At 38.9% G+C, this 12,000-nt stretch overlaps 3 protein-coding genes across 3 annotated transcripts; all 3 read right to left on the reverse strand.

The window, feature by feature from the left end:
• Positions 1 to 1,515: 1,515 nt before the first annotated feature.
• Positions 1,516 to 4,219, reverse strand: LOC308698674 (zona pellucida sperm-binding protein 3-like). The gene is made up of 8 exons (XM_081378927.1): positions 3,713 to 4,219; positions 3,515 to 3,636; positions 3,325 to 3,428; positions 3,062 to 3,239; positions 2,872 to 2,989; positions 1,863 to 1,942; positions 1,703 to 1,791; positions 1,516 to 1,634 (listed from the first exon to the last, which is right to left on the reverse strand). Exons 1-8 carry the CDS (start codon positions 4,121 to 4,123, stop codon positions 1,567 to 1,569), a joined length of 1,170 nt encoding a protein of 389 aa, XP_081235053.1. The 5' UTR covers positions 4,124 to 4,219; the 3' UTR covers positions 1,516 to 1,566.
• Positions 4,220 to 6,153: 1,934 nt separating this feature from the next.
• On the reverse strand, positions 6,154 to 8,003 carry LOC308698338 (zona pellucida sperm-binding protein 3-like). Its single transcript, XM_081378331.1, has 8 exons — positions 7,497 to 8,003; positions 7,299 to 7,420; positions 7,109 to 7,212; positions 6,842 to 7,019; positions 6,652 to 6,769; positions 6,500 to 6,579; positions 6,340 to 6,428; positions 6,154 to 6,271 (listed from the first exon to the last, which is right to left on the reverse strand). The coding sequence occupies exons 1-8, from the start codon at positions 7,905 to 7,907 to the stop codon at positions 6,204 to 6,206; spliced, it is 1,170 nt and encodes a 389-aa protein (XP_081234457.1). The 5' UTR covers positions 7,908 to 8,003; the 3' UTR covers positions 6,154 to 6,203.
• A 1,951-nt stretch (positions 8,004 to 9,954) lies between these two features.
• Positions 9,955 to 11,693, reverse strand: LOC308698074 (zona pellucida sperm-binding protein 3-like). Its single transcript, XM_081377914.1, has 8 exons — positions 11,307 to 11,693; positions 11,109 to 11,230; positions 10,919 to 11,022; positions 10,640 to 10,817; positions 10,450 to 10,567; positions 10,298 to 10,377; positions 10,141 to 10,229; positions 9,955 to 10,072 (listed from the first exon to the last, which is right to left on the reverse strand). The coding sequence occupies exons 1-8, from the start codon at positions 11,445 to 11,447 to the stop codon at positions 10,005 to 10,007; spliced, it is 900 nt and encodes a 299-aa protein (XP_081234040.1). The 5' UTR covers positions 11,448 to 11,693; the 3' UTR covers positions 9,955 to 10,004.
• Positions 11,694 to 12,000: the final 307 nt, after the last annotated feature.

Below are 12,000 nucleotides of genomic sequence, written 5' to 3' on the forward strand. Positions count from 1 at the left end.
GATTGCGTAATAGGAATAAGTGCAGTTCACAATACAAGAGGTCGAGCCTTACACTGTGTTGATGAGCTGCTATTTATCCGCGTTTTAATATGTGTCTGCTCATAGAGCTTATTATGGATGCCGTGGATTTTTAGGTCACGTAGAATCTGGGATCTTTGACCCGGCTCGTTTGCTGGCTTCCATAGCTGCAATACACTTGCTGTGTCTCAATTCACCTATTTATACTAGGCCCTAAAAGTACGTACTCTTTTTGTGAAGAAAAAGTAGATAGCCTACTTTTGAGTGTGTACTGTAGCAAAAAAAGTAGACAAGCTTTAGGACATACTAACACGTCACACAATTGCGTCTTTAACGGTTGCTCTGTTGCATCCTTTCACAGTAAACTGGCCTGGCAATCATCTTGTTACAGTTAAAATCCTCCACGTTTAATTTAATTTCATGTCCTACCATATCGGAGAGATATGCAGGAGCACGTTGATCTGCAGTCACAGAGAACTCTCCTCATATTAATGCATAATAATGGACACAAGGACGGTGTTTTATGGCAACTGGCTGCCTGGGGTGTTGAAATACTACTGGGTAAATTGGCAGTGGGCGGAATCACACAGACGAAAACGAAAACAGACATTCCCGAAACGCACATTTCAAAGTAGAATAATTGGCTGTAGCAGAGAAACAGGTATGTAAACTTAGCATGTTTCCTAAATATCTGAAACAATATGGTATTTTTATGCTTTAGAATGGTCAAAAAAATACATACAGCACCTTTAACAGTATAGAAAGTACTTTTTTAGAGGTTGTGAAGTAATTACTTATTCAAATAATTACCTACTCAGAGTATGCGATTTTAGATGCAGCCAAAGTCTGACAGCTCAAAATTCATTGGCCGACAGCCATGTATTTCGAGATGTGCGAATGTCCTCATAGAAAGTATATCAGCACCTTGAACAAATCATTTTTCACAACCAGACTCCAGAGAATCTTTCTGCACAGATTCAGTTCTGTTCAGGCAAAAACCTAGGACTACCTCAAAGTAGAATTTCTTGAGAAAAAAAAAAAAAAGACAATTCCTATATGCTTTGTCAAGCATTCCAATGATATAAGACACTTGAACCTGTGACAAATGGTTTGAGTTCTGAGCCATTACATACTTTATCTCAGTGGCACCACCAGGTTGATTGGGGTGAGCCTTGGTGACAGACAGGGTGGGTATACTACCATCCCTCAAAGTTTTGAGTTCTTACTTGGAAATTCTATCAATTACAACAGGGTTTCAGCATACACACTTGAACCCCCAATAATAAAGCAAAAGCATCCAGTAAGCACCAGAAAGGATATTGTGCTATTGAAGTGCCCTTAGTGTTGTAATAGGCCTACCCCCACAAATGACTTGAGCAATACACCACCCCCCACATAGGCCAGTAGAAATAGGTGGTGCATAGCTGAACAGAAACCATGCAACTGAATAAATGGCTAAGTGTCGTATTTGTGCAAGTAAAAGACAACAAAAACAAATATTTTAACAACATTTATTAATAATCCCCAGAAGTCGCATGACATTTCCAGTTATTTTTGGCCATAGCCATATTCTTTAACCTTGATGGGGCCAACAGATGCTCTTTCCCAGCGTAGATCTGAGGAACAAGTGATTAGTGAGATCTAAAGCCATGCATGACAACAAGTTATCAGTGTTAGTCCAAACCTGTAAGCAGTTGATCACTTCCACTTCTGATGCTACAAGTAGTGTCACAGCAGCCACACACCTGGTCAGAACCATCTGCAGACATCCACCTGACAAAACAAACCCTCAATTAAGTTAAAACTACTAATTCACCTGTACATTAATCTAGCATGCAACATACCCATTAGCAGAGAATGAACAAGCTTTCTGTTCAGAACTTGGAGAGGTTGCAGCCACCTTCAAAACGCATGTGATGTAGACCTGCAGAGACAATCATTTGTACACATTAGGGCTGAACGATATATCGTTATCGTATCTATATCGAGATATGAACTTTCAAGATATTAATATCGAAAAAAGCAACGATATAGACGATATAGATTTTCCCTCTCCGCGCTCGCCCTGCATACAACTCTGGCAGTCACAACAAACATCAGTTTTACAAATGTCCTTGAATGCACCGCTAAAGCCAGCGCGCGCACACTACCAGGGACGTGGGAACTATATTGAGAGAGGGGGGGGCGGCGTTTCCATGGTGACGCGTCATTGCTTGTCACGTGACACACCGCAGCAGCAACAGCGCTGAATGAATGATGATCTGCTTTTATGTCATTTTTCCTTTTTTATTCAGAATATTCACAAATGTGTTAGCTATGGCATGAAATATCTGATATTCCGATTGTCAAATACATGCAAGTGGAAGTATATTGTTGTTTAAACACCTTTATAACGATCGCTTTAGTTGAGCTGTATGCGCGATGGGCGCCGCCGTGTTAGTTTGTGCCGCAGACGCAGTTCAGAGAATCGGATCTGTTGGATTTACAACCTCTATGTTTACAACACGTGAATTCATCCACTTCTCCCGAAATACTGAAAAGTAAGTGGCTGGTGAACTGGGAATAGAATAGAGTAAACATTGAAGTTACTTACACAATGTGTATCTGATATGAATAAAACGTGTCGAATTATAATGGAAAGGATTATTATTACCTCTTCCATAGACATCAGTGTGTATTTTACAAACTCTAAATGTATTGTTTTTTTAGTACTTACGTAGTCATATCGTATTGTATCGATATCGAGATATCTGGCATGAAAATCGAGATATGAAATTTTGTCCATATCGTTCAGCCCTAGTACACATAGCAGCATATCATACAAATAGTTACACAACTACAAGACATACATACCAGCCCACTGTCTGCTTGCTGGAACCTGAACGCCTCTAACTGAAACCCCAGCTTATCACCTTGAGTCCGGGGCATAAAGTGAGACATGGAGCCTGTGAGCTTGGCATCAACCAGGCACCTGTGAACAGAACCCAGTTAGACGTCACGCAACCCTTCTGGAAGTTGGGATACATGAGGTAGCACCTCTTACCCATTATTCTCAATAAAGGAGTATCTGGGGACAGAAGCAACATCAGGGACTGCAGTAGCCACGCAGCTGTCCACAAACACAAGGACGGGAACATGGCTGTACAAACGCACTGATGCTTCAAGATTTATCATGTCACCCAGGAAGTACTGGTTAGAAGGTCTCTCAAATCTCCAGTCATCTGAGAGAGAGAGAGAGAGAGAGAGAGAAAGTCTTAACACAGATTATTCAAAAGCATACTACAAATCGGTTTAGCCTACACCAACCAGTCATGAGCTTGAGAGAGAAGACAAAGACTTCCTCTGCAACCATAGTTGAGGCATATGGGATCCAAGTGGGCATTAAGGCATTGCTGCTCACATCATGTGTTCTGTAGGAGTTAAACAAGCAGTCATCTCTTGCCCATGAACGGCAGGGTTAGAACATCCGGTGAGCCTGAATTAATTGAATCCTCACCTTGGATAATGACACTCGATACCAACCACCGCACCACTGCTCCTGACAATAGGAACACCATATGAAGCCTCTTGTGGGGTGTAGATAATGTTGAACCTATAGACAAGCTCATCCTCAGTCACCTGAACAGAAAGGTTAAGAGAAGAACAGTCACAAGGACAGTTCAGAATACCTATGATTGTCACAACAGAACCTTACCATTGAAGTGCCGCTACATCCATGCAGTTCAGACTCAAAGATCAGCACTTGAGCAGAAGAATCCTCTCCAGTTGGAGTACAGCCTCCCAGTGTAAAACCAGAGGACAACACTGGGTGCCCAGTCCCAAAGAAGTCCTTCATCACTTCCACATATACTGAATTCTCTCCACACTGAACAGCTACACTGTTGGCAGGGACAGGATAAGGCAACTCAAAAGAAACGTCTGGCTGCTGTGGTTCTTCTGGTAGACTTGGAAAACTCCACGTCAGTTTCGCCACTGGACCCTGCAACAGCTCTTTTAATTGAACACCCATAAGATCTTGTTCTGTTGCTCTTGCTTTCCATTGTGCTTCAGAAAATCCAAGTGCAAGAATAAACACCAATCCAAATCCAACCTGCCAAAACCCCATTATTGCCCAGCTTGTTTCAATGACGCATTAGGGTGCTACCATCCAAATTTATGCCGATGTAAATCAGAATGGCTCCACCTCTCTCGTGACAAGCATAATTTTTCTCTGCACCTGCCAATTTACTCATTCAATATAACACAGGTGAAAGTCATTGATTCTAAATGAAGTACCATATAAGGGCATGTTAACTAAACCAAATAATTGCTTATTTTAATTATCAAAATGACAGATCAATTCCCTGAAACACAAACAACCCCAAGTCTTTTTGTGTCTTCCTTTTTTATTATTTCAGAAACATGGCCACAGACAGAATTGTACATTATTCAAAATAATAAGTTCAGTATGTTTCAGGTTTAGATTGTAACACACGTTCTTCCCTCACATCAACAGCAATCTTCACAAGGGACTGAAGTGGAGAAATTTAGTTCAGAACCAAAGGAATGCAGGATCATATAACATTATTTTATTATAGATTCACTGAAATGTTTTCTCCCCATTACAACTGTTATGTTTAGGTTGATCAGAGTGTTTGTGGATTCATTGTAGACTTCATTCTTTCTTGAACTATAGCCTACTATGCTGGTCAGCACCAAAAGACTATAATCTGAACAGTCTAGGCTACTACAAAAAATGAATTTAAAATAAAAAAATGTTGGTGTTTAAAGCATGTTTAACAAACTCCATTGATTTTTATATCCAACTATTTGAAAAACATGGCCAATGTAGTAAATCCAGATTACATATACACACATTCATAGATGGGGTGAGCGGAGCTATAGTTGTAACACACATGGTTTAAAACTTTACACGCATGCTTGCATGACAAAACTTGGTGTATTTACTAGTTACCATATCAACACTGTAGAGAATTTTTTTTTTCAAAATTAAAAAATCTTTACCTTTAATCTTTAAGATATCACAGAACATTTATTTACCCATAGCAAAAGTAAATTTCTCACTGAAGTAGATTTTTTATCTCTGTTTTTGTGTTAATTTAAAATTCGACAAATCTGATATTTTAATCTTATATCTGTTATAAAATCTATTGATGATGGATGTAAATAGATGAATTAAGACTGAAAGTCAATGTTCAGAAATGGTTAATTATTTTGAAACATGCTGTATAGCTCTGTTTTGCTGTCAAACTCAAAAATCTGTTTATTTTTAATTATTAAATCCCATTATTCTATATGAAAACGATAATAAATGTATTTTGATAAAATATTTTAGTTTGTCTTGTATTTTTTTTATTAGATCAAATAACATTTAAATTTGTCATATGGTCGTTACAACCTGCCCTATCTATGGGGCAAGTTGTCACATTTTATTTCCATTATTTCAGGGTAAATCCAAAAAAAAAAAAAAGTATACACTGTATTAAAGAAACAAAACCACATAATTGTACTAGACATGTGTGAAATTAATGTGGAAAAGAAATTCCCAGAACCCAAGTGGATTTACACAAACTAACAAAGTCAAAAGTGTCAGGTTGTGCCCCACTCTCCCCTACTCTCTAAAAAAAAAAAAATGGTTCTTTAAACTTAGTAACAGCCAGAGCAGGACATCCTGGTCAAGGATATCTATGAGGTAAAAAAAAAAAAAAAAAAGCTTATAAAACAAAATATAATTTCATACTATGATTTTTTTCTTTTATGGAACCCTATTGTGTTTCTCAGTGGCACCACCATCAGGTCGATTGGGGGTGAGCCTTGGTGACAGACAGGGTGGGTATACTACCATCCCTCAAAGTTTTGAGTTCTTACTTGGAAATTCTATCAGTTACAACAGGGTTTCAGCATACACTTGAACACCCAAAAATAAAGCAAAAGCATCCAGTAAGCATCAGAAAGGATATGATGCTATTGAAAGGCCCTTAGTGTTGTAATAGGCCTAGCCCCACAAATGACTTGAGCAAGACGCCACCCCCCCACATAGGCCATAGGCTTTTTGTGGTGCATAGCTGAACAGAAGCCATGTAAACTGAAGAAATATCTTTAAGTGTCGTATTTGTGCAAGCAAAGACAACAATAACAAATATTAACATTTATTAAGATCACCAGAAGTTGCATGACATTTCCAGTTATTTTTGGCCATAGCCATATTCTTTAACCTTGATGGGGCCAACAGATGCTCTTTCCCAACGTAGATCTGAGGAACAAATGATTAGTGAGATCTAAAGCCATGCATGACAACAAGTTATCAGAGTTAGTCCAAACCTGTAAGCAGTTGATCACTTCCACTTCTGATGCTACAAGTAGTGTCACAGCAGCCACACACCTGGTCAGAACCATCTGCAGACATCCACCTGACAAAACAAACCCTCAATTAAGTTAAAACTAATAATTCACCTGTACACTAATCTAGCATGCAACATACCCATTAGCAGAGAATGAACAAGCTTTCTGTTCAGAACTTGGAGAGGTTGCAGCCACCTTCAAAACGCATGTGATGTAGACCTGCAGAGACAATCATTTGTACACATAGCAGCATATCATACAAATAGTTACACAACTACAAGACATACATACCAGCCCACTGTCTGCTTGCTGGAACCTGAACGCCTCTAACTGAAACCCTAGCTTATCACCTTGAGTCCGGGGCATAAAGTGAGACATGGAGCCTGTGAGCTTGGCATCAACCAGGCACCTGTGAACAGAACCCAGTTAGAAGTCACGCAACCCTTCTGGAAGTTGGGATACATGAGGTAGCACCTCTTACCCATTATTCTCAATAAAGGAGTATCTGGGGACAGAAGCAACATCAGGGACTGCAGTAGCCACGCAGCTGTCCACAAACACAAGGACGGGAACATGGCTGTACAAACGCACTGATGCTTCAAGATTTATCATGTCACCCAGGAAGTACTGGTTAGAAGGTCTCTCAAATCTCCAGTCATCTGAGAGAGAGAGAGAGAGAGAGAGAGAGAGAAAGTCTTAACACAGATTATTCAAAAGCATACTACAAATCGGTTTAGCCTACACCAACCAGTCATGAGCTTGAGAGAGAAGACAAAGACTTCCTCTGCAACCATAGTTGAGGCATATGGGATCCAAGTGGGCATTAAGGCATTGCTGCTCACATCATGTGTTCTGTAGGAGTTAAACAAGCAGTCATCTCTTGCCCATGAACGGCAGGGTTAGAACATCCGGTGAGCCTGAATTAATTGAATCCTCACCTTGGATAATGACACTCGATACCAACCACCGCACCACTGCTCCTGACAATAGGAACACCATATGAAGCCTCTTGTGGGGTGTAGATAATGTTGAACCTATAGACAAGCTCATCCTCAGTCACCTGAACAGAAAGGTTAAGAGAAGAACAGTCACAAGGACAGTTCAGAATACCTATGATTGTCACAACAGAACCTTACCATTGAAGTGCCGCTACATCCATGCAGTTCAGACTCAAAGATCAGCACTTGAGCAGAAGAATCCTCTCCAGTTGGAGTACAGCCTCCCAGTGTAAAACCAGAGGACAACACTGGGTGCCCAGTCCCAAAGAAGTCCTTCATCACTTCCACATATACTGAATTCTCTCCACACTGAACAGCTACACTGTTGGCAGGGACAGGATAAGGCAACTCAAAAGGAACGTCTGGCTGCTGTGGTTCTTCTGGTAGACTTGGAAAACTCCACGTCAGTTTCGCCACTGGACCCTGCAACAGCTCTTTTAATTGAACACCCATAAGATCTTGTTCTGTTGCTCTTGCTTTCCATTGTGCTTCAGAAAATCCAAGTGCAAGAATAAACACCAATCCAAATCCAACCTGCCAAAACCCCATTATTGCCCAGCTTGTTTCAATGACGCATTAGGGTGCTACCATCCAAATTTATGCCGATGTAAATCAGAATGGCTCCACCTCTCTCGTGACAAGCATAATTTTTCTCTGCACCTGCCAATTTACTCATTCAATATAACACAGGTGAAAGTCATTGATTCTAAATGAAGTACCATATAAGGGCATGTTAACTAAACCAAATAATTGCTTATTTTAATTATCAAAATGACAGATCAATTCCCTGAAACACAAACAACCCCAAGTCTTTTTGTGTCTTCCTTTTTTATTATTTCAGAAACATGGCCACAGACAGAATTGTACATTATTCAAAATATTAAAGTTCAGTATGTTTCAGGTTTAGATTGTAACACACGTTCTTCCCTCACATCAACAGCAATCTTCACAAGGGACTGAAGTGGAGAAATTTAGTTCAGAACCAAAGGAATGCAGGATCATAACATTATTTTATTATAGATTCACTGAAATGTTTTCTCCCCATTACAACTGTTATGTTTAGGTTGATCAGAGTGTTTGTGGATTCATTGTAGACTTCATTCTTTCTTGAACTATAGCCTACTATGCTGGTCAGCACCAAAAGACTATAATCTGAACAGTCTAGGCTACTACAAAAATTGAATTTAAAATGAAAAGATGTTGGTGTTTAAAGCATGTTTAACAAACTCCATTGATTATTATATCCAACTATTTGAAAAACATGGCCAATGTAGTAAATCCAGATTACATATACACACATTCATACATGGGGTGAGCGGAGCTAGTTGTAACACACATGGTTTAAAACTTTACACGCATGCTTGCATGACAAAACTTGGTGTATTTACTAGTTACCATATCAACACTGTAGAGAATTTTTTTTTTTTTTCAAAATTAAAAAAATCTTTACCTTTAATCTTTAAGATATCACAGAACATTTATTTACCCATAGCAAAGGTAAATTTCTCACTAAAGTAGATTTATCTCTGTTTTTGTGTTAATTTAAAATTCGACAAATCTGATATTTTAATTTTATATCTGTTATAAAATCTATTGATGATGGATGAAAATAGATGAATTAAGACTGAAAGTCAATGTTCAGAAATGATTAATTATTGTTTTGAAACATGCTGTATAGCTCTGTTTTGCTGTCAAACTCAAAAATATGTTTATTTTTAATTATTAAATCCCATTATTTTATATGAAAACGATAATAAATGTATTTTGATAAAATATTTTAGTTTGTCTTGTATTTTTTTATTAGATCAAATAACATTTTAATTTGTCATATGGTCATGTTACAATGTGCCCCTCACATGTTACAACCTGCCCTATCTATGGGGCAAATTGTCACATTTTATTTCCATTATTTCAGGGTAAATCCAAAAAAAAAAAGTATACTTTGTATTAAAGAAACGAAACCACATAATTGTACTAGACATGTGTGAAATTAATGTGGAAGAGAAATTCCCAGAACCCAAGTGGATTTACACAAACTAACAAAGTCAAAAGTGTCAGGTTGTGCCCCACTCTCCCCTACTCTAAAAAAAAAAAAGATGGTTCTTTAAAATTAGTAACAGCCAGAGCAGGACATCCTGGTCAAGGATATCTATGAGATTTAAAAAAAAAAAATAATAGCTTATAAAACAAAATATAATTGAATTTCATACTATGATTGTTTTTTTTATGGAACCCTATTGTGTTTATCTCAGTGGCACCACCATCAGGTCGATTGGGGGTGAGCCTTGGTGACAGACAGGGTGGGTATACTACCGTCCCTCAAAGTTGAGTTCTTACTTGGAAATTCTATCAATTACAACAGGGTTTCAGCATACACTTGAACCCCCAATAATAAAGCAAAAGCATCCAGTAAGCATCATAAAGGATATGATGCTATTGAAAGTGTTGTAATAGGCCTAGCCCCACAAATGACTTGAGCAAGACGCCACCCCCCCACATAGGCCATAGGCTTTTTGTGGTGCATAGCTGAACAGAAGCCATGTAAACTGAAGAAATATCTTTAAGTGTCGTATTTGTGCAAGCAAAGACAACAATAACAAATATTAACATTTATTAAGATCACCAGAAGTTGCATGACATTTCCAGTTATTTTTGGCCATAGCCATATTCTTTAACCTTGATGGGGCCAACAGATGCTCTTTCCCAACGTAGATCTGAGGAACAAATGATTAGTGAGATCTAAAGCCATGCATGACAACAAGTTATCAGAGTTAGTCCAAACCTGTAAGCAGTTGATCACTTCCACTTCTGATGCTACAAGTAGTGTCACAGCAGCCACACACCTGGTCAGAACCATCTGCAGACATCCACCTGACAAAAACCCTCAATTAAGTTAAAACTACTAATTCACCTGTACACTAATCTAGCATGCAACATACCCATTAGCAGAGAATGAACAAGCTTTCTGTTCAGAACTTGGAGAGGTTGCAGCCACCTTCAAAACGCATGTGATGTAGACCTGCAGAGACAATCATTTGTACACATAGCAGCATATCATACAAATAGTTACACAACTACAAGACATACATACCAGCCCACTGTCTGCTTGCTGGAACCTGAACGCCTCTAACTGAAACCCTAGCTTATCACCTTGAGTCCGGGGCATAAAGTGAGACATGGAGCCTGTGAGCTTGGCATCAACCAGGCACCTGTGAACAGAACCCAGTTAGAAGTCACGCAACCCTTCTGGAAGTTGGGATACATGAGGTAGCACCTCTTACCCATTATTCTCAATAAAGGAGTATCTGGGGACAGAAGCAACATCAGGGACTGCAGTAGCCACGCAGCTGTCCACAAACACAAGGACGGGAACATGGTTGTACAAACGCACTGATGCTTCAAGATTTATCATGTCACCCAGGAAGTACTGGTTAGAAGGTCTCTCAAATCTCCAGTCATCTGAGAGAGAGAGAGAGAGAGAGAGAGAGAGAGAGAGAGAGAGAGAAAGTCTTAACAGATCATTCAAAAGCATACTACAAATCAGTTTAGCCTACACCAACCAGTCATGAGCTTGAGAGAGAAGACAAAGACTTCCTCTGCAACCATAGTTGAGGCATATGGGATCCAAGTGGGCATTAAGGCATTGCTGCTCACATCATGTGTTCTGTAGGAGTTAAACAAGCGGTCATCTCTTGCCCATGAACGGCAGGGTTAGAACATCCGGTGAGCCTGAATTAATTGAATCCTCACCTTGGATAATGACACTCGATACCAACCACCGCACCACTGCTCCTGACAATAGGAACACCATATGAAGCCTCTTGTGGGGTGTAGATAATGTTGAACCTATAGACAAGCTCATCCTCAGTCACCTGAACAGAAAGGTTAAGAGAAGAACAGTCACAAGGACAGTTCAGAATACCTATGATTGTCACAACAGAACCTTACCATTGAAGTGCCGCTACATCCATGCAGTTCAGACTCAAAGATCAGCACTTGAGCAGAAGAATCCTCTCCAGTTGGAGTACAGCCTCCCAGTGTAAAACCAGAGGACAACACTGGGTGCCCAGTCCCAAAGAAGTCCTTCATCACTTCCACATATGGAAGTCAGCACCAAAAGACTATAATCTGAACAGTCTAGGCTACTACAAAAATTGAATTTAAAATGAAAAGATGTTGGTGTTTAAAGCATGTTTAACAAACTCCATTGATTATTATATCCAACTATTTGAAAAACATGGCCAATGTAGTAAATCCAGATTACATATACACACATTCATACATGGGGTGAGCGGAGCTAGTTGTAACACACATGGTTTAAAACTTTACACGCATGCTTGCATGACAAAACTTGGTGTATTTACTAGTTACCATATCAACACTGTAGAGAATTTTTTTTTTTTTTCAAAATTAAAAAAATCTTTACCTTTAATCTTTAAGATATCACAGAACATTTATTTACCCATAGCAAAGGTAAATTTCTCACTAAAGTAGATTTATCTCTGTTTTTGTGTTAATTTAAAATTCGACAAATCTGATATTTTAATTTTATATCTGTTATAAAATCTATTGATGATGGATGAAAATAGATGAATTAAGACTGAAAGTCAATGTTCAGAAATGATTAATTATTGTTTTGAAA

This window comes from Scardinius erythrophthalmus, assembly GCF_964197995.2.
Source record: "Scardinius erythrophthalmus genome assembly, chromosome: 11".
Classification (NCBI taxonomy): domain Eukaryota; kingdom Metazoa; phylum Chordata; class Actinopteri; order Cypriniformes; family Leuciscidae; genus Scardinius; species Scardinius erythrophthalmus.